Source organism: Podarcis erhardii (assembly GCF_964252035.2).
Source record: "Podarcis erhardii genome assembly, chromosome: 12".
Taxonomy (NCBI): Eukaryota; Metazoa; Chordata; class Lepidosauria; order Squamata; family Lacertidae; genus Podarcis; species Podarcis erhardii.
In genome coordinates, this window is record NC_138513.1 from 40,544,715 (window position 1) to 40,567,687 (window position 22,973).

Consider the following 22,973-nt stretch of genomic DNA (forward strand, 5'->3'; position numbering starts at 1 on the left):
TTGGGAGCCAGAGCATGAGTCCAGACACTAACATTTTGGTTGTGTCTTTATTGTTCTGCATCAGTATCTATTTTTTATATAATATCTTTATTAAATTTTCAACAAAAATAACAAAAAGTAAAAACAAACAACAACCACAAAGAAAATTATATGCAACATCAAATCCATAAAAGGGGATTCTCCGAATCCCATTACCCCCCCATTCCTTAAATTCTTTTCAACTGCATGTCATTTCTACTCCAAATTGTTTTTTCTACCTCAAATTTCCTATATGAATTTTAAGTGTTCTTAAAATCCTGCCAATGTATTAACCTGTTCACAATACTTTTGAAAATACATAATAAACATTTCCCATTCTTTTTAAAATTTCTTATCATTTTGATTTCTGAGCTTTCCAGTTTGTTTCGCCATTTCAGCATAGTCCATTAACTTGGCTTGCCAATCTTCTTTGGTCAAGACTGCTTCCTCTTTCCATCTTCCTGCATCAATATCTAGCCTGGTACATCTTATGCCACAATAACCACGACAGCACCGACTTCAGCATGTGTAGTGAGCTAAGAACCATGCAGAAAATCAGTTTCGGCATCATGAGTGCCCCTCGATCAGAGGCAGGGAAATTCTGGCCTGAGAGACCTCCCCCATTCGCCTTCTCCCCAATTCGGGCAAGCCATGCCAACCCGCCCTACACCTGAGGTCAGGTATGACGTTAACTGAGAGACTGGTAAAGATGGGGCTAGATCAAAGGCTTAGCCTGGTTGTCAAGAGCTTGGGAAGCACGGGGCAAGGCAGAGATGGAGAACCTCAGGCTTGGAGGTCAAATTTCTATCTAGCCCACAGGACTCTCCCCAGGTCACACACTCAATGGCCTGCTAGGTGTTTTGGCCAGGCTAGAATGGGCCCTTGAATCCTGACATTGTTGCTTACTTCCCTGGGTGGAAGATAGCAAAGGACATCTACCTGAAGGAGCTTCTCCACCCCCATCGTTCTGCCCGGACATTGAAGTCCAGTGCCGAGGGCCTTCTGGCTGTTCCCCCACTGTGAGAAGCCAAGTTACAGGTTACCAGGCAGAGGGCCTTCTCGGTAGTGGCGCCCTCCCTGTGGAACGCCCTCCTACCAGATGTCAAAGAGAAAAACAACTACCAGACTTTTAGAAGACATCTGAAGGCAGCCCTGTTTAGGGAAGCTTTTAATGTTTAATAGATTATTGTATTTTAATATTCTGTTGGAAGCCGCCCAGAGTGACTGGGGAAACCCAGCCAGATGGGCGGGGTATAAATAATAAAGTATTATTATTATTATTATTAATGCATAAAGAAGCATTAATTGCTTTGGCCCCTTTTGTTTCTGGCCCTTCCAGCTGCAAGCATTTGGCCCTGTAAATAGAGAAAGTTTCCTCTCGCCCCTAGGGTAAGTGAATACAACCACATAGCTGTCAACTTTCAGATTTGAAAATAAGGGATCAGCAGCCTCAAAAATAAGGGATCAGCAGCCTCACCTGTCCCGGGGACAGTCTACGGGATATCTAACAATCCGGGATAGCAGTGGGAAGCAGCGCTGGAATAAGGGAATTTTCCGCAAAAAAAGGGGAAGGTTGACAGCTATGCAACCATTTTACAATCCACCGCTTGCTTTTACATTTCTATCAAGGTGTAGATTAGGGCTGGGCAATATGTAGTTTCCAACACACACACACACACACACACACACACACACACACACACACACAAGATTCATGATATATTGCCAGGTCAAAAATTATGAAACCGGTACCACAATGTGGACTTCAAACTGATTTTGGACAATATAGCGACATACCACTCAGCCCCAGTGTTGATCAAATCTTTTAATTTTGCCACCAACGCCCATTGAAAAAAGAGCTGAAATGACAAGTGTATGAGAGGAAACCACCTTTATTTAACAAATATATAGCCAACTTTGTAAAAAATACCAAATCAAATCTGAACAACTAACTAACTAACAAACCAATCCAGTCCTTGACAGATGTTCAATGTAACAATAAGGCTCATCCCAGGAACCCAACTTTTTTCCGTGTTGGTCCAAGACTTTCTTCTTTATCCAAGGCAGATTGCAAAGAGGTATGCAACAACTTGCCCACCCTCTTTCCAGTCTGAAATGCAAAGACAAAAACCAATGTGTGGTAGGAGAACTTAATTGTAAAAAAAAGAAGAATCCACAGAGAAGCTTCCTTCTTTTGTGAAAACGTTTTTCTTTAAAAGTTAATACCTACCTCTCTGCTTTTTCTCTACTTTCTATTTGTTTTGGTGTAGAGATTTGGGGTTTGGTGGATCTGAGCATCACCAATTTTATCTACTGTGAAGTGGGTATTTTGTGGTGCCCAGGACAACTTCTCAGATTTCCAAATACCGCATTTTTGCTCTATAAGACTCACTTTTTCACTCAAGTAAGGGGAAATGTGTGTGCGTCTTATGGAGCGAATGCAGGCTGCGCAGCTATCCCAGAAGCCAGAACAGCAAGAGGGATTGCTGCTTTCACTGCGCAGCGATCCCTCTTGCTGTTCTGGCTTCTGAGATTCAGGATATTTTTTTTCTTGTTTTCCTCCTACAAAAACTAGGTGCGTCTTATGGTCTGGTGCATCTTATAGAGCGAAAAATATGGTATGTCCCCAGACCGCCCCCCTCCCAAAGTTGGAGATCTCTGTCTAGCTGATTAAAAGTTCTACTTGCTAACTCTACTGCTTGGAGTTTTGAGTTATAGACTTGCACATTCCCCCTAGACCTTAGCGTCTAGCCTTTCAGACCAGAAGAAGCTCTGATGCTAACATTATCTCTCTCCCCCTGCAGATCTCGACAACAGTAGTAAATCAGAAGGGTTAGCATGAAATACTCTAGCCTCCCACTGGAAGCAAAAAATGTTCTCTCTAACAGCATTTTAGCTTTCTTGATACCTGCAAAGATTATAGGGATGATGCAGAAAATACTGCTACAGGTCATGGAGGAAAAACAAAGCACAACAACTTCGCCAATGCTGTATGTCTTGGAATGGAAATAAAAGAATTTAGCCTTTTGAATCTCTTGAATATCTTTAGAGGGAGGGAGTGTAAGCCATAGACATAAAAGTAATGGAACAAAGACATGACTACAATAAGTATGATATAGAGTTCAAAACTATAGACAAACAATGTGTACTATAAATACACCCAATCTGGATCGTAATTCAATCGACTTTCCCAAAGCTATCTTGTACCTGTCATTTTGTGGGCTGTATGGAATTACTGTCTGCCTCAATGCTGGCAAACTTAATAGAATTCAAGACTCAGTGTCAATATGTTAGTGCATTTAAGAATGCTAAGGAGTTATGAAACTGTTAAAAAACATGTTCTCCAGCATTTTCCTTTACATCTTGCTTGCCCCGGCAAAAATATTATTTCCATTTCCTATGAAAAGACTCTGATCACCATTTCAGATGAGTGGGCAGCACAATATATAAAAATATCTATATAAACATCATTTTAAAAACAGGAATCCTTGTTTGTTAACTGGAATAACTAAATGCTTTTGATTGATATAAACTGTCTTTCAGCTGTCTTTTGAGATATTTGGAGAAGTTAGATTTTTAAAACCAAAATAGGTTGATAGCTCAACCTTTATGCAGCATAGTGGTACCTTGGTTCTCAAATGCCTTGGTACTTGAACAACTTGGAACTTGAACGCTGCAAACCCTGAAATAAGTGTTCCAGTTTGTGGACTTTTTTTGGAAGTTGAATATGCTCTGTTTTGAGTGTTAAGCTTCCATTTTCAGTGCCACACTTCCATTTTGAGTGTTACGCTGAAGTCTGTCTGTTTTTGCAATTTATTTTGCATTTTTGTGGCTTTTCTGTTTTGTTTTTGTGACTGTGTGGAACCCAGTTCAGTTACCGATTGATTGATTGATTGATTGTGTGACTGTAGTACATTGTTTATTGCTTTCACTTTAAGGATCCATGGTCTCGTTAGATAGTAAAATTCATGTTAAATTGCTGTTTTTAAAACTCGGGAACGGATTAATCCATTTTGCATTACTTTCTATGGGAAAGCGCGCCTTGGTTTTGGAATGCTTTGGTTTTGGAACAGACTCCCGGAAGGGATTAAGTTTGAGAACCAAGGCACCACTGTACTTATTAACGGGCTCAAAAATCCCACTACGGCTTGATTTACAACAACCTGACCACATCTTACCTCCATCATCTCAAATATGCTTTCTGGATCAAGACTCCCCCTTCCCACTTTCTTCATGCAGGTTAGGACACCTCGACTGGTCACAGAAAGGAGGAGGCTAGCCAGAGAACATGCTTCCTCCTGAAGTGTGGCATCCACTACATGCCTATAGCCAATCTGGAAAAGCAACGGCAAAAAAACGTAAGCTGCAATCCTATACTCAGACTTCGGTTTCTGAATGGCTCCGTTTTGGAACGTTTCAGCTCCCAAACGCCAAAAACTCGTAAGTAAATGCTCCAGTTTTTGAACATTTTTCGGAAGCCGAATAGCTTCCAGGGAGTCCCCCCTCACTTTTCTCTCCATTTACTTTGCCGACACCCTTTGATCCTCGGTTGTCGAACAGTCTTCTGGAATGGATTACGTTCGACAACCGAGGTTTGACTATACAGTGGTATCTCGGGTTAAGAACTTAATTCGTTCTGGAGGTCCATTCATAACCTAAAACTGTTCTTAACCTGAGGTACCATATTTGCTAATGGGGCATTCTGCGCCGCCGCATGATTTCTGTTCTCATCCTGAAGCAAAGTTCTTAACCCAAGGTACTATTTCTGGGTTAGCAGAGTCTGTAACCTGAAGCATCTGTAACCCGAGGTACCACTGTACAGTTCTCTGCGAGTAAGGCAGGTGAACACAGTGGGACTTACTTCCAAGTAAACATAGGGCTTGTCGGCATTATTTAGCTGTTAATCTATTCCCCATTCCGGACTTCCGGGTTGGCGCCATCGCCGAATGGCGGACTCCCTCCGAGCTCCGGAGGGAGCCTGCTCGGCAGGGGCTGGGTTCTACCGCGCCGGCGACGCGGGGACCCTCAAAAACCATGGGCGCTGAAACCCATGGGCATGGTGACTCGGCGGGCACCGTTTGCGCCCCCCGACCACGCGAAGGAGCCTTTTTAAAGGCTATGGAGCGGGTGACAGGGTGGTGGTGGTGCTGTGAGTCCTCCGCTTCCCCTGCCGAGTGAAGCCGCATGCCATTTGGCAGAGAGCGCTGACTTCTTCCATTGAAAATCTGGACTTAAAAGAATAACCCGTGAGTAATTGGAACTTGGATTAAAAAGGGGAACAATTTTTTTCTTAAATTTGGAGCGAGCGGGGGAGGTGCAAAAAGGAAGTCAGCCTCCTCCCTGTTGTAGAGGAGCTAAAGCAAAGGACCTGACAACTAAGATCGAGTGCAACCTTTTTTTGATAAAGTTATTAATTTCGCGATGGAAAATTATAAGCTGGGCTGGAGGAGAAAAGTGGAATGTGAATTAAAATACAACCCCCCCCCCCGAAAAACCCTGGGAGCGATCCGTGAGAGCGCCGGGAGAGGAGAAATAGAGGTTTTGACAGCTGTCAAAGGAACTGCCAAAACTGAAGAACAAAAAGAGAACTTTGTTACGAGGACTTTGCTGGTTACATTTGTTATAAATTGGATATAAACTGTTTAAAACAAGGAATAATAAGTTACTTTGACTGGTGGGTGTGATCGGGAAGGAAACTGAGTTATTATAATCCCTCTAGAGGAGCTGTGGGTCATTACAAGTATTGCTGGCATGGAATTTGAATCGGACTTTTTATCTCCTGGGAAACTGCAGAAATGGAACACTATTTTGTCTACAGAGGTCTACACACTAAAGGAGACAATAGATTTATCTATTGAAGAATGGAAGGGACTTGACGTAATGTTTTGTTCCTGAATAACAAAGCCTCTGTAGAGGAATTACAAGCTTTTTGGAATTAGAACATTTGTGCAGGAGAGCAGGGGAAAAAAAAAAAAAGAGGAGAAGAGAGAACAACAAGAACAACAAGAACAACAAGAACTGGACAAAGTTGGAAGATAGACCCCTTCCAAGATTGGACATTCGAAATCAAAGATGACCAAAAGACGGCAAAGACTATTAAAAAGACGGCAAAGTGGACTGGTGAAGGACTATGGCTTAGATGTGGGAGCTCCAGGACGACAGTAGACATTGATGGACATTGGGAACGCAACTGGGAAAGGGGGGAGGGAAATTTGGAATCCAAAGGGTGTTAAATTACATTTTATTCTTTTTTCTATTTTTTTAATGTTAATCTGTATTGTATATTAAAGAGGGGAACTCGTGGAAGGGAACAGGTCGATTTTAGGGGATGGGAAAATATTTTTTTTAAATTGGGTTAATGATAATAACTTTAAAATTTGGGGTAAGAATTTGCTGAATCTATTTGAAAGAACTGGAATACAAGAGGGGGAGGGGAGGGGAAGTCCTGGAAAGATGACATTGAAAATAAGGCCTTAAATTTGGATGTTTTTCTTTTCTCTTATATTTGAACATTTTTAATAAATATTATTAAAAAATAATAATAATAATCTATTCCCCATTCCCCTCATTCAAATTAGACCAGAGTAATCTACACCCTCACGTAATTGAATTTGTATATGCAGAGCAACTCTAGCCTTTCCTGTTCATATCTCTAGGCACTCCCTTTTGTGTTTATTCCTTCCTTCTAATCTGCTGATTCTATTACACCAATTAAGTACAAAGTGTGCAAAGAGCTGCACATGCATCTTTGTGGTTTGTTTGTTTTTTAAATCCCCACCTGAGAAGTGTGCGAAAACACAGGCAGGTGATTGCAAATTTGCTTGTGCGTGTTTTTTGTGCAAATCCAATGGGTAAAAAGAAAAAAAGAAATATAAAAGACTAAGTTCTTCACACAACCTTACTAGAATCCTGGAGAAGTATTGAAAGCAACTGAAAATGTATTTGCACCAGTGCTTTTTTTCCTAAAAAAAATAGGTGCCAGTACTCACTATGAAGTTAAGCAACACTTTTTAACAACAACAAAAAGAAGTGCCAGTACTGCGTAGCTTTGAGTACCCCTTGGAAAAAACCACTGCCTAGCACAGCCTTTTCAGATCGCTGCCCAATATATCTGGTTTACAAATTTTATATGTGGTTTGCTTGTGCAACTTTCTGGTTTTGTGCAAATCTGAGGGAGGAAAGTTAGAACAATACTGAGAAATAATACGGGGAAGGAATTCTTAGAACCGCAGCATTTGAATCCAGAATTCTCATACAATTAATTCACCAAAAGACCAAGCCAAGATGAAGAGAAGCCCTCGAAAGCGACTGTTTTCTGTAAACCTAACGTTTTCAAACCGCAAACCCTTTTTCCATACGTGTCAAAATGGCTTCTCAAATCACTGCTATAGAATAGTCAACCACATTGTTAAAGGTGTTAATGGACAGAGTTCCATTTCTAAGCAGAGAAAGTATAATAATAATAATAATAATAATAATAATAATAATAATAATACCACCACACATACACACAAACAAAATACCTAATCTCTCCCATACTGGAAACTCAAGAACCTAGAAAGAAATAGTGAAATAATCTGATGGTTTCCATGGCAGTGCCCACAATAAAAATGGCAGGTACGCCTTCTGTATTATAACTTTTCTATCAAAACAAGCCCATAGGAGATAAGCTCAGAATTGTCAGTGACTTACTTTGCTTAGTGTGACAATACAAGGCACATTATCTACATTAAGTCGAATACAGTCAAAAGGATCATCAGAAAGTTCAATTTCCCGTCCACCTTCATCCTCCAAAACACGTACTTTGGGTATTCTAAAGAAAGCAGAAGGCGATGTCAAATTAAGATATTGCCACAGGGAATCATTCCAATTCCTATTCATATGCTGAGATTAGTTTCCAAAGATAGATCCTATTAGCTTTCATACTCCAGAAGAGCATCTCACCCAACACCAAAACAATTAAGAGAACATTAGTTTGCAGAAGAGATATAGCTCAGTAATGGAGCATCTTTCTAAGAGGTACAGCTTTTTAACCTGGCAACATGAGGGGGAAAATCACACCATATTTATCATTTTAAAAGGATATATTGTGATTGTAGTTAGTGCAGAATTGGCAATTATCTTTGTTGTCATTGGTCAGTAAGCAGTTTAAACAATAAAAAGAGGAAGAGACCCAATTCATTTTCCAAATAGGGAGGTTTTCCACAAAATCGCAGGGTGTGTGTGTTCTTTTCCTTATCTGAACTTTTTAAAAATGGAAGCTGTATCTAAATGATTTAGAGCAGCTTCCCATCTGTAAAAAAGAAAAGGCATATTCCCAGCATAATACGGTTCATTCCTTTCTAAAGCTGAGATCATTTAAAATAAACAGCCGAGAAGTGTTTTGGACTGCTTTTCAAAGCAGCTGTGCCAAAGTGTTATGTAGGTTTTATATAATATAATGAGAAACAAAAAACAAGGCAAGATGTTTTCAACTAGGCTGTTTGGCAAAGTTAGGAAGCTTGATGGAGTTTACAACAGCCCTGAGATCTTATGACGAAGTATATAAATCAACCAATCAGACAGACAAACAAACAAACAAACAAACACTAAAGAAGGATGATGATGATGATAATAATAATAATAATTTTTATTTATACCCCGTCCCCAGCCAAGGCCGGGCTCAGGGCGGCTAACAAGCAGTAATAAAAACAAGCTAAATGAATGCAACTTAAAAACAAGATTAAAATACAACATTAAAATATTGAAACATTAAAATATTAAAATGCAGCCTCATCACAGGAGGAGAAAGGAAAAAAGAAAGAGGGGGAGGGTTAGGGTTAGGGTTAAGGCCAGGTGGAACAACTCTGTCTTACAGGCCCTGCGGAAAGAAATCAGATCCTGCAGGGCCCTGGTCTCATGAGGCAGAGCGTTCCACCAGGCCGGAGCCAGTGTTGAAAAGGCCCTGGCTCTGACTGAGGCTAATCTAACTTCCTTAGGGTCCGGGACCTCTAGGGTGTTGCTATTTATGGACCTTGAGGCTCTCCGTGGGGCATACCAAGAGAGGCGGTCCCGTAGGTACGAGGGTCCTAAGCCGTGAGGAACACTGGAGAATTTCCCCTACCCCCTTCCTTGGGCTGGGCAATTATTTATATATTGATATATCATCAAAAACCAGTTTGAAGTCCATATATTGATATTGGTTTCATAATTTTTTGACCTGGCAACATATCGTGAATCATGGTGTGTGTGTGTGTGATGCACAAATCACAATATGGGAAAAACCGTGAAGCAAGCCAATGCTTCTCTTGATTCCTGCAGCCCCTGTTATCTCTGCTGGTTCCATTTTCCCCTGCCTCCTGCAGGGGACAGCGAATCTCAAGAGCAGGCGCCGGCAAAAAATCAGGATGCAGGAAAAACCATGATGCCAGCTGATGCCTCTACATAGCTCCATCCTTATTTCAGACATGGTGATGTATTGGTATATCACGATGTTGAAAACCAGCTAATACCCAGCCCTAGTGTTCGCCTCTCCATCCTTATTTAAGACATCATGATATATCAATATATCACACTGTTTCGCTGGTGTGATATTGTGATGGTGAAAACCAGCTATCGCCCAGCCCTACTCCAGCCCCTGCCATCCCTCCCAGCCCTTTCAAATTTATTCAGTCAAATGCACCTGAAATGACTAGAGATTAATTCTGGTTACAGGCATGTTTCCTGCTTGTCTGGATCTACCACAGCCATGTGTCTGCGCAACCAAGAGTACATTTTATATCCAAGTTGAACCTGTTGTATCCTATCCAACTGACCAACAGGAAGTGGTGCAAAGGTGTGGGATGGGAACAGGGTCTCTGTTGCGGCGTCAGGGGATATCTACCCTGAAGCTACCACCACAATATTAGCTCGGGACTGTTTCAAATGGGGTGGCTTTTGTTCAGCCCTGTGGGAGCTCTCCTGCACGGTTCAGCTTGGTCATGCATGTTATTCAACATCTATACAAAGCTGCTGAAAGCAGTCTCCAGGACCTGAAGTCACCAGGATGGCAATGACGCACACTTCTATCTCTCGGTTCCACTGGTACCAAGTCCTGAACTAGCGTTGGGAGTATATGGTGGTCGTGCAAGGTAAGAAAAACCTTTTAAAAGGTAAAGGGATGCCTGACTGACCATTAGGTCCAGTCGTGGCCGACTCTGGGGTTGCAGCGCTCATCTCGCTTTATTGGCCGAGGGAGCCGGCGTGCAGCTCGGATCCGGGTCATGTGGCCAGCATGACTAAGCCGCTTCTGGCGAACCAGAGCAGTACACGGAAAAGCCATTTACCTTCCCGCTGGAGCGGTACCTATTTATCTACTTGCACTTTGACACGCTTTTGAGCTGCTAGGTTGACAGGAGCAGGACCGAGAAACGGGAGCTCACCCCGGCGTGGGGATTCGAACTGCCGACCTTCTGATTGGCAAGTCCTAGGCTCTGTGGTTTAACACACAGCGCCATCTGCGTCCCAAAAACCTTTTGGGAGATGATTTATAATGAAATGAAAAAACATGTTCAAAATAATGTTTGTTTAAAAAACCAGAACCTTTTTTATTAGGAATTATAGGCCACCTAGATTCCAAAGGCTCGGAAAAGACTATTTATGTATGCGACAACGGAATCACGGATGTTATTAGCCAAGAGGTGGAAAGAAGAAACAGTCCTGACCAGGGAAGAATGGCAAACCAAGTTGATGGAGTATGCTGAAATGGCAAAACTAACTGGAAAGCTCAGGAACCAAGAGGACAAGAACTTTGGGGGGAAATTTATAATTTATTTTAGAGACCATTGTAAGCAAATGGAAACATTGGCAGGATTTTAATCTCACTTGTAAGGTAACAAAGACTATGGATAAACTAGATGGACAAAAATGTGGATGTGCAGTTGCAAGCGGTGAAATTACGACCCATGGAAGGGGGGGGGGAGTCTCGAGATTCAAAGAAATCCCTTTATATGTCTTTGTAATTGATTTTGTTGTAAATTTTAATTTGTAAAATCAAATATAAATTATTTTCAAAAAAAAAACAGACAAAAAAACTAGCATTGGGAGGTTGTAAAGGGTGAGTTAAAAACAAACTAGAGACAATCCAAACAAGACAGAAGTGCTATGCGTGGGCGATTGACGCATCCAGGAGTTGGAAAAACTACCTGTCCTTAATGAGGCTGCACTCTTGTTGCAGGAGCAGGTGGGTAGGTTTGAGGTCCTTGTGGAACCATCTTAGTCCATTGAGTCCCAGGTAGCCTCAGCGGATAGGAGTGTCTATACCCATTTTCAGCAGATACACCAAATGGCTTCTGACATCTTAAAGCAGGCATAGGCAAACTTCAGCCCTCCAGGTGTTTTGAGACTACAATTCCCATCATCCCTGACCACTGGTCCTGCTAGCTAGGGATGATGGGAATTGTAGTTCCAAAACATCTGGAGGGATGGAGTTTGCCTATGCCTGTCTTAAAGATTAACACATTTAATTATGGCATAAGCTTTCTTGGACGAGAGTCCACTTCGAAGAAGCGGGGGTGGTTTGCTGCAAGTGACCTGTAACAGCAGCAGTGACAATGTAACAGCATTTGTGATTGTCTCTATTTGCCACTGTCTGTAGTTTTTGCACTTTATGTCCTTCTAATCTCACCGATTAAAAAGCAGAGACATCACCTTGCCAACAAAGGTCCGTATAGTTAAAGCTATGGTTTTCCCAGTAGTGATGTATGGAAGTGAAAGCTGGACCATAAAAAAGGCTGATCGCCAAAGAATTGATGCTTTTGAATTATGGTGCTGGAGGAGACTCTTGAGAATCCCATGGACTGCAAGAAGATCAAACCTTTCCATTCTTAAGGAAATCAGCCCTGAGTGCTCACTGGAAGGACAGATCCTGAAGCTGAGACTCCAATACTTTGGCCACCTCATGAGAAGAGAAGACTCACTGGAAAAGACCCTGATGTTGGGAAAGACTGAGGGCACAAGGAGAAGGGGACGACAGAGGATGAGATGGTTGGATAGTGTTCACGAAGCTACCAGCATGAGTTTGACCAAACTGCGAGAGGCAGTGGAAGACAGGAGTGCCTGGCGTGCTCTGGTCCATGGGGTCACGAAGAGTCGGACACAACTAAACGACTAAACAACAACAACAACAACAATCTCACAGATTACACAAACACACACACACAATATGCATATATAAAAACGATTGAGGATTACACTTGACGTGTCTGATGAAGTGGACCCTAGTCCGCAAAAGCTTATACCATAATAAATTTGTTAACTTGTTATGGCGCCAGAACACATTGTTTTGGCTGCAATAGAGACCTTTCCATTTTCCTCCGCAAGTTTCTTTTAGAAAATTACGTGTGCCTTACCTGGTATTAAACAGTGCTGCCTTCACCGCAACAGAGATGGCATCAAACAAGTTTCCACCACACTCCAGTAACTGAAATGTTAAAAGAAGAAGTGTGTTTTACATGAATAGCCCATTCAGTTATATCAATCCTAGAACCTACTAGTGATAATCTGATTGTGGCAGATAGGCTTGTTCTTATCTTGACTTTTTAAATCAAGATACAGTCCTGAATGAGCAAAGGCTGACATTGAGGTTCAGGGTTGTGATGGCGTTTAAACTATCTGCCCTGACTTTGAGACAGAAACAATCTCATCAGAATTCAACCCGTCAATGGCCCGAGGAAATCTCTGAATATCTAGTTTCGATTAAGCTGAAGTTTGTTTTACTTACCAGGACATCGACGTAAAGCACCCAGCAGTGCTCTCGGGGAGCAATGCAAAGCAACTTCAAGTCAATGCTGCTCTCGTTGTTAAAAATTCTGTAGAGGGTATTTGCTATTTCAGTGCCCAGCTCCTCTCCGCCGCGGCCCTCAAATTCGGGAGTGGCATTAGCTGAGCTGAAAGGAAGAATTAAAAAATCAAAGCAGTTTTCACCTTTCAGGGATCTACGGCTCAGCACAGGACATTAAATCCTGCCCTTTCCTTAGGAATAAGATTTAATAAACCAAAATAATAAAGGGGTCAGAGAGAGCTATAGATTACCTGAAACAGGCAACAATATAGTTTGGTATCTCAGCTCCAGTTCTTTGTTACAGTCTAACTACTGTGGTTTGATGGATATTAAGAACAATTGCTTTCTTCAGGTTAAGAATAAGAAAAGAAAGTTGCATGGCTAACAATATAGCCTGTTAAACATGACAGGGGGAGAGAACAGATAACCTGACAGGAAGACTGGCATATTTTTAATTGGCCTCTCCTGTCCTGGGTATTTCTCTACTGAAAAAGTCTCATTGCCTTCAACAAGCATCAGTCGTGATGGGCTCTAATCTTTTAAAAAATGCACACACAATTTCAAATATGCAAGGCAAAAATCAGCCTAATTAGAAGCTATTCCAGCAGAAGACACTGTGCAGCATACTAGAAGCCTACAGCTTTCAATGCTGCCCATCCTATTTCCTCCCATCTCCTACCTGGATTTAGAAGCTCTCAGGTCCACAACAGGTAGAAGTGGTTGCAAGGACCAGCCAGCTCCTTTTCCTCCTCTCTGTAGGGAGACAAGTCAACAGCCCCTAACCAGTGCTTGGCATCAATTTGAGTCTAAGTCAGGAAGAGTTATTGGGCTATTGTTTCGTTCTTGTTTTTGTTATGTATTTTGTGTTTTTATCTTGTGTTTTTATGCCACAAACCACCCTGAAATCTTTAGATGAAGGGCAGTATACAAATTTAACAAAAAACAAAACAAAACAAGAGAGTCACAAGCCATTGCAGCAGGAGAGGCACTGCACCAACCCTCTATGAAGGAGGGTTTGAGGGCCTCTGGGGAAACAACCATAGCAGTCTTCATTAAGGGTATTAGTAAAAGTTTTATCGTATTTTTCGCTCTATAGGACGCACCGGACCATAGGAGGGGGAGAACAGGGAAAATTTTTTTTTTCTTGTTCTTCCCCTCTAAAACAAGGTGCATTCAAGGTGCATTCACCCAAAGCCTCGGGAGTGCAGCAGGAGTACCCGCTGCACTCTGGAGGCTTCAGGTGAAGGCAGCCCGAAGCCTCTGGAGTACGGCAACCCGAAGCCTCTGGAGTTCCCGCTGGGCTCCGGAGGCTTCAGGTTCCTTTCGACCTGCTCTTTGGGGCTGGCGGGGGGAAGTGCTGCTTTCCCCCACAGTCAGCCCCAAAGACCAGGTTGGGGAGCAGCGCAAAGGCTGCACGCAGCCTTGCCGCTACCCCCCAAGCTTGTGGGGCTGGCGGTGGGGGAAGCGCTGCTTTCCCCCACCGCCAGCCTCAAAGATCCCTGAAGCCTTTGGAGCACAGCGGGACCTCGCGCTGCACTCCAAAGGCTTCGGGTTCCTTTCGCTGAAGCCAGGAGAGTCTTGCTCTCCCGACTTCAGCAAAAGGAACCCAAAGCCTTTGGAGCGCAGTGCGAGGTCCCGCTGTGCTCCAAAGGCTTCAGGGATAGTCACCCCGCTGAAGGCACACCCTTTGGGATGGCTGTGCAAAGCCCCCGCAGGGTTGCAGGGTGCTTTCATCCCGCTGCCCTGCGGAGGCTTTGCGCAGCCATCCCCAAGCTAGAACAGCGAGACGGAGCACTCCGCAGTGCTTCGTCTCGCTGTTCTGGCTTGGGGACAGCCTTTGTAGCCTCAGCAGGGCAGCGGGGTGAAGGCTTTGTGCAGCCGTCCGCAAGCTGCCCTTCCAGTGTGCACTCGGGGCTGATTTCCTTCAGAATAGATAGGTTTGATCTTCTTGCAGTCCATGGGACTCTCAAAAGTCTCCTCCAGCACCATAATTCAAAAGCATCAATTCTTTGGTGATCAGCCTTCTTTATGGTCCAGCTCTCACTTCCATACATCACTACAACGTGGAAGCACCAATCATAGCAAACCTTTAAGGGCAGGAGAAGCTGGTGTGGGAGGGATATGGAGGCAAACTCCTCACAGCAGCATCACTGCTACCAGGACAATGTGGGGCAGGGCAGAAGCAAGCTGGGACTATGTGGGTACACTGGTGGATCCATTCCACTGATCCTGTTTGCTGTGCAGCCCCTACACTTCATCTTAGCCAAAAGGCCGAGAAGCGATGTGTGCAGCCCCTGCTTCACCACTGTCCTGCTTCGATAGTAAGCAACAGTGCCCCTACTGTTGGGAGGGCAGCATATAACTCTCAGTGCTCCCATTAAAGCGGGCCCTTAGGCATTTATCTTGTCTGCTTTCCTATAGCATGTGTGTTTCTCAAACTTTGGTCTCCAGCTGTTGTCAGACTACAACTCCCATCATCTCTGGCCACTGGTCTAACAATAGCTGGAGACCCAAGCTTGATAAATGCTGGCATATATAGCTGAATGGCAGGTACAGGTACTATTTTTCATAATACCGAAAATAGGCAGGATCTTCGCAAAGCATTTATCTCACATTGATTCTTTTTGAGTCAGGCCACAAGCAATTAGTCAGAAATGGAACATTTCTTAATAGTATACTTACAAAGGTTTCTTAAAGGTTTCCTAGGGAGAAGCAGCTTATATAAAAAACAACTCCGACAATTATCTAATTTACCTGCACTATGCAATTTAGCCTCCAAGCACACTTGATTTTTAAATTGTGGCAAAGTTTTAATAGCCAATTTATATGAATATCAAATCACACAGTCATCTCTAGCTCACTGAGGGAGAGTTTTAAGTTATGTTTAATTAAAGGGCAGATTCACAGTTCTCATAGCAACACCTTGAGGTTGCCTCTTTGAACTTCAGCGTTTTAGAACTTTATAGCAGGATAACATTCCAATTAGAAAGCTAAGTAATACGCTACTCTGTGTCTGTTGCTGCTTCGGTCCATATCACCTTGTGCTAAATAGACAGAAGCGTCCCCATTATAGACTTACACTTACCCCCCCAACCCACAATAGAATTTGTTTTAAAAAACTATATAGGCACAATCCTGCTCTGTATATGCATAAAAGCAGGTTGCAGAGGCTTGGTGCAAGAGAGCAGGATGGATCAGCCTTCCTCTCCAAATCACAATAATTAAAAGCCAGATACAGTTGTATCTTAGTTTTCGAGAGCCTTGTGACTCAAACGTTTTGGTTCCCAAACGTGGCAAACACGGAAGTGAGTGTTCCGGTTTGCAAACTTTTTGGGGGAAGCCGAACGTCTGGCACGGCTTCCGAATGAGTGCAGGAAGCTCTTGCAACCAATCGGAAGCCGTGCCTTGGTTTCTAACGTTTTCAGAAGTCGAACGGACTTCCTGAACGGATTCCGTTTGAGAACCAAGGTACGACTGTAGTCAAGAGTCTCCCACAAGAGTTGTCATTGCCAAGTGGCAGGTTTTATGTGTGAAGGTTTAAGAAATCCAGAAAACGATTTCATCCCACCCTGTACCCCAAGATTTAGGAAAATTATATTAATTAGACCTAAATCAAGTTAGTATCAACTTTGTATGTGTTTGCCATGCTCTTCATAACTGGTTGCCCGCTCTCCTGGCACAGATCCCTGAAGTCACTCTTAAACATGCAACCACAAGCAAGAGTGCCAATCTTGTTTCTCATCTCAACAATGCGTATCAACATACACATTAAAAATTCTAGTGGAAGACTCTGCTCCCCAATTTTATCTTACATTATCTCAGAAAGTGCAGGAGGGACCAGGACAGCAATTCAAAACGAGCTAAGGATTTGAGAACCTTTTAAAATGGAGAGGAGGAATTGTCAAAATGCTCCTGGTGTTCAAAAACGCTCAGTTAGCACCACCTAGCGGCAGGCCAATAATGTGCCAGAGATTGAAACCCCACCATTTCTAATTGTAGCAGAGAAGGCTCTACAGTTGCTTTGAGCATGCACAGTAAAAAATAAATAAAATGAAGTTTTTGAGCAATTTTAAAGGAAATATGGACATTTTAACCAATTTTTGGAAATTCCGTCCAGATGCTATTTCCAACAGACAAATCCCGGATATATCCAGGAAATCCCAGACGTATGACAGCCCTAACAGTATACCAGTAGCTATATGTGCAGATCTAAAAGCACATATGTTCCTACTACAGCTCAGAGTGCTCTTGCTGGCAATAGTCAGTGAATGCGGTGAAGGTCCTGTGTGAATGTCTGGAGGCGGTTGAGGATGGATGGCGGCTAACAGATTGAGGTTGAATCCTGACAAGACAGAAGTACTGTTTTGGGGGGACAGGAGGCGGGCAGGTGTGGAAGACTCCCTGGTCCTGAATGGGAAAACTGTGCCCCTGAAGGACCAGGTGCGCAGCCTGGGAGTCATTCTGGACTCACAGCTGTCCATGGAGGCACAGGTCAATTCTGTGTCCAGGGCAGCTGTCTACCAGCTCCATCTGGTACGCAGGCTAAAACCCTACCTGCCCGCGGACTGTCTTGCCAGAGTGGTGCATGTTCTAGTTATCTCCCGCTTGGACTACTGCAATGCGCTCTACGTGGGGCTACCTTTGAAGGTGACCTGGAAACTACAACTAATCCAGAATGCGGTAGCTAGACTGCTGACTGGGAGTGGCTGCTGAACCATATAACACCGGTCCTGAAAGACCTACATTGGCTCCCAGTACTTTTCCAAGCACAATTCAAAGTGTTGGTGCTAACCTTTCAAGCCCTAAACGGCCTCGGCCCAGTATACCTGAATTATTATTATTATTATTATTTGCTTTGCAAAGTGGTGTTATTGGGATGGGGCAAGGGTAGAGTTTGGTCAACCATCAATTTACTGGTCCAGCTTCCAGAAAGGGACCTGAGATGGGAATCATCTACTGTTCCAGCCTAGACCTGGCATAGCAAAAAGAAAGAAAGAAAAAATATGACTCCTTTCAGCCTTGGTCTATAGGATGTGGCACGTCTGTAGTGGAAACTCTGCTCTGAATCTCACTGGCTCCTCTGCCCAGGGCTTATTAAAAATGTTTTGACTGCATGTACCTCTCTGGGCAGTATCTTGTAGCTACAAATGTCACCTTGAGAAATGCAAATTGCAGCAGAGAACTGAATGCAGTGTTCACTACTCTGGCAAAGAAGGCAAGGTCATCACGGTGAAGGAAACTAATGAGGTACCACCATCAGCAGCAGGTCAAAGGAATTTGCAGAAATGATTGGCCTACAGAGATCTGGTGAGGACTAGAAGGGGCTGTGTGTCCATTTTGGGAAAGGGTGGGACACTGGCCATGAGCAGAAGGAAGTAAAGAAATGAACTGCCAAATGCAAAAGATGGGGAAGAAAAAGGCAAAGAGGCAGTCAGATTAATGATTTGTTATCTGGCATTCTGAAATCCTGGAAAAAAAAGCAAACACAGAGAATATAGTCCTGCAACTAGCATCACTTTAAGGTATTTAGTTATATAGAAGACCACTCTGTGGCCCAGTTTGCACTAACCAATCAACAAAGAATTCCAAGTATCCTTCATTTGGTCTATCCAGCTTCGGTGCTCCCATTTCTGCCTTGACTCCAACCAGGATGTCTGTGTGCCCCTGTTGAAATAACAGCACTCTGCTACAGATGTTTTCCAAGTCTTATGATCTTACCAGCACACCTCCCTTTACTTTCTGTGTCAGCCAGTACTACCCAGTATTTTTCCTTAAAAGAACAAAAAGCCTTGAAAACACAATGGCAAACCTTTGAAGCACCTTCAAAGCACCGAAAGGGCCAACCAACTTAATATCACAATCTGATGCGGACTACTGTAGACACGCACTGCTAATAAACAGCATTGAGTCTGGTAGACTGTGAGATTAAGATTGTGAATATTTGTTGTTCACAGTACTTTTTTCTAGAAAAACAGGTGCTGGCACTCATCATAAAGTTGTTATAGTAAGTGCCACACTTTTTAACAACGAAAAGTGGTGCAGGTACTGCATACCCTTGAATACCCTGTAAAAAAGTACTGGTTGTTCAATATAATAATCCAATCGCTTTTCTGACAATTTACTTCTTCAGTCCCCTTTCCTGCAAATCTGTCTCCTCCACCCCCTCCCTTTTGATCCCTGCTTCTCATACCAATGCTTATTTTGTCTTCCTCCACTCACCCTTGCTTTAAGGTTTCCTGTTGCTTGGTTCCAAGACATTTTGGGTCTTCCTCTCACTGAGCTTCCCACCCCCTTAGCTTCCTTCTATGTTGAGCATTCAGCCAACTCTTTCCTCCAAGAGCAAACAGCCCCTAAGCCAGGCTTCCTCAGCCTCGGCCCTCCAGATGTTTTGAGACTATAATTCCCAGCATCCCTGACCACTGGTCCTACTAGTTAAGGATCACGGGAGTTGTAGGCCAAAAACATCTGGAGGGCCGAGGTTGAGGAAGCCTGCCCTAAGCCAACGTCCTTTTCTCATTCATACTAACCTTTCATTTTCCATACTGTATGCCATCCTTCTATTCCTTAAATACTACTGGGTGTTTAAGAACACAATTTTGCCAACTCAGTACGAACTGGGGAGTAATGGGCCACTATAACAGAATTATTAGTCTTGCATCTGGCTCTCCTTTCTATCTGTGTTCTACATGTTAATGTGACACATCTCTCTCCTGCACTATAAATGAACAATACATTTCCTGTGCCACAAAAATGTATGCCACTATAAATGAGTTACTTTTTCAGGTGCCACCAGACTGTTCTAGCTAGGTCAGGGCAGACCCAAACTATGTTTCAGCACTGTGCAGAGTGAGCTTCAACGAAAAATACAATATCATTAGCAATGTATAGAAGTCCCTGCAAGGCATACTTACAAGTTTTACTCTGGCAGACCCACTTGTATTAGATACTACATCTGTTTCCACTTCCATACATCTGTAATCTTCACAACCACGGCCATCCACCCGAAGATCCTCCTGAAACAGTCATTTATCACAATGTGTTACCTAATGCCATTGATTGATCACACAAATAAATGCTGCTGAGCAAAGCAGACAAATGCATATTATTCACAAGCTTGTGATTATAAGTGAATGCCCCCCCTCTCTCTATCTCTCTAATTTTTATTAAATTTTCTAATGTACATTTCAAAATATGTTAAACAACCTTAAATCAATGACTTCCCTTCTTCTCTTTCCGTGGTTCATTTTGCATACTGTACATCCCTGCATGTTTTACCTGAACTAAACCATTCAGTAATCCACTGTTACAGCCATCGAAACTTATTTACACTATTGAATTTATCTTAATGCTACCAGCATTTTTAAATAAACACAATTTTCACCCATATATTCAATAAACATTTTCCAAACTTCTTTTAATGTATGTTCTTGTTGTTCTCTTATTCTATAAGTTAAATATCCGAGCTGCGCATATTCCATCAGTTTAAGTTGCCATTCTTCTTTAGATGGGACCTCGTTCATTTTCCATTTTGGGGCTAACAAAACATGGGCTGCAGTAGTAGTTTGCCTGGTGCCTTCACTATACACCTTTAGGCGACAGGCAAAAACATTCCTTTTCAACCAGGCCTTTGCTTGACTTGATCTACACCCTACACCCTTTTAAAAAATTCTGGCTCTTTTTTGGGGGGGGTATTGGGGGGTATTGGTTTTGTTTTGAGTTCATGTATTTGATATTTTATGTGAACCACCCTGAGACCTTCAGGTATAGGGCGGTATAGAAATAAAATAAATAAATAATCTTTTTTGACACCTGGGAATTTCCCTCTGAATTATCCCCAACAAAAAGGTTTTCTTTTTGTAAAGGTACTTTAAAACATTTTTTTCCGATTATATATCATATAATCAAATCCACCCTGGCTGGAAGAAAAATCCACATTTGGCAACCAATGCACAACTTTGGTTTCTGATAGTACACAGGTAGAAGAGTCTAAAAAGCCCAGGGCACAAATTTTCAGAGTCCTCTCATGGCTATGGTGGCTCATTTACCAAAAGCAATGTATTTAGCATTGGCTCCGGAAGTGTATACTTGATTCTGAGCAAACAAAGACTCCTGGAACAGAAGGCAGTGTGGTGCAGTGGTTAGAGCAGAGGTGCACAGCCTGCTGCAATCCAGATGTTGTTGCACTACACCTCCCATCATCACTGGCTATGATGATGGGAGGTGTCAGAGTAGAACCCTGGTTCAAATCCCCATTTAGCCAGGAAGCTCACTGGGTGACCTTAAGCCAGTCATTGAACCTCAGTCTAACGTAGCTCACAGTAGTTGGGTTCTCATCTTTGTTCTGGCAAAATACAGGAAGGGATGAGGTGGTTGAATTATTTTTCAGCTGGTGCTGAAGCGACTTCAAAGCCATCCTATACAGTCCATTGCAGCCTAACAGGATGGCCCCTCTGGAATATGTCACAAACAAATACACGGATTTGTAAATCTGTCTGTGCCTTGCTACCCAAAGCTTAAATACATAACCTTTCACACACCGTTAGAGACGTGTATTTGGAGAGGAGAGAAAGAAAGATCTGAAATAACAGGACAAACTGCACCCCATATTAATGACAAGAGCATTTTTCATTGAAACATGGGACAATCCTGTATTATACAGGGCGGGTGGCAGCCCAGCCTCACAGGGTTGTTGTGGGGATTGAACCATCCCCCTTGAACCCCATGGAGAAACAGGTGGGCTATAAATGCAATACATAAAATAATAATTATTATTAATAATAATTAGTAACTGGGACAATCCTGTACAGGGCAGGTGGCAGCCCAGCCTCACAGGGTTGTTGTGGGGATTGAACCATCCCCCTTGAACCCCATGGAGAAACAGGTGGGCTATAAATGCAATACATAAAATAATAATTATTATTAATCATAATTAGTAACTGGGACAATCCTGTACAGGGCAGGGGGCAGCCCAGCCTCACAGGGTCGTCGTGAGCAATTGAATGAGGGGAAGAATCATCCCCCTTGAGCCCCATGGAGAAACAGGTGGGCTATAAACGCAATAAATAAAATTATTATTATTATTATTATTATTATTATTATTATTATTATTATTAAGCAACTAGGACAATCCTGTATTATACAAAGCAGCCAGCCTCACAGGGTCGTTGTGGGGATTGAATGAGGAGGGAGAAGAACCATCCTCGAGTGCCATGGAGAAACAGGTGGGCTATAAATGCAATACATAAAATAATTATTATTAATAATAATAATAATTAATAACTGGGACAATCCTGTACAGGGCAGGTGGCAGCCAAGCCTCACAGGGTCGTTGTGAGGAATTGAATAAGGAGGGGAAGAACCATCCCCCTTGAGTCCCATGGAGAAAACAGGTGGGAAATAAATGCAAATAATAATAATAATAATAATAATAATAATAATAATAATAATAATAATAATAATAACCGGCCCCAGACAGGCCTCCAGCCCCGCCTCAGTTACCTGGACGCCGTGCATGACGTACACTTTCTCCGCCTCGCTCAGCACCACCGACGCCATGGCGGGGACACCCTCACGCGCATGCGCCGCCCTCCGAACGCCTCGCGCCCGACCGTCGCCATCAGCAAAAGGGCGCCCACTCCCTGCCTGCCCACTTCTGCGGCGCTGCCTGATGACGCCCTCGCTCCTTCGCGCCCCCTCCACACCGGCTTCCTGACCGCGCAGGCGCAGGCGTCCTCGCGCCTTTCCCGCCGAGCGGCTGGGCTTACGGATGCCCGGAATAATCTCTTTTAAAACTGAGTGGTGGTGGTTGTTGTTTTTTTTGGACGTTCGTGACTGGTCAGTTCGCTCGTGTTTACTCCCGAGTAAAAGCAGGCGAGCCTGTGTATGGCCTCACAGTGGCTCCAGCGCCTCGGCTGTTGTCGGACTACAATTCCCATCATCCCTCAGCGCTGGTCCTGCTCCTTAGGGATGATGGGAGTTGTAGTCCCAACAATGGGGAAACGTTTGAGAAACACTGCGAGTTTAATGCCCAGTTTTCAGTTCTCGAGAAATCCTATGCCAGTCAAGGGAATGGATTCGGGGCAAAGGCAAAAAACCTCAGCCTGCCCTCAGCAATACAGTGGTACCTTGGTTCTCAGACTTAATCCATTCCAGAAGT

General features: G+C 43.2%; 1 protein-coding gene across 1 annotated transcript; it reads right to left on the bottom strand.

The window, feature by feature from the left end:
* Positions 1-1,894: 1,894 nt before the first annotated feature.
* EXOSC7 (exosome component 7) lies at positions 1,895-22,474 on the bottom strand. Its single transcript, XM_081833875.1, has 8 exons — positions 22,316-22,474; positions 19,729-19,830; positions 18,387-18,481; positions 12,758-12,923; positions 12,387-12,457; positions 7,711-7,831; positions 4,197-4,352; positions 1,895-2,128 (listed from the first exon to the last, which is right to left on the bottom strand). Exons 1-8 carry the CDS (start codon positions 22,370-22,372, stop codon positions 2,024-2,026), a joined length of 873 nt encoding a protein of 290 aa, XP_081690001.1. The 5' UTR covers positions 22,373-22,474; the 3' UTR covers positions 1,895-2,023.
* Positions 22,475-22,973: the final 499 nt, after the last annotated feature.

What these genes read in the sequence shown, in the direction of transcription:
- EXOSC7 (XM_081833875.1), bottom strand. Translation starts at nt 22,372, where the DNA reads ATGGCGTCGGTGGTGCTGAGCGAGGCGGAGAAAGTGTACGTCATGCAC. An exon ending in GCAGCACTGTTTAATACCAG is followed by an intron (nt 7,832 to 12,386) that starts GTAAGGCACACG and finishes TGCTTTCTTTAG; the next exon opens with AATACCCAAAGTACGTGTTT. An exon ending in GTATTGTCACACTAAGCAAA is followed by an intron (nt 4,353 to 7,710) that starts GTAAGTCACTGA and finishes TTGCTTTTCCAG; the next exon opens with ATTGGCTATAGGCATGTAGT.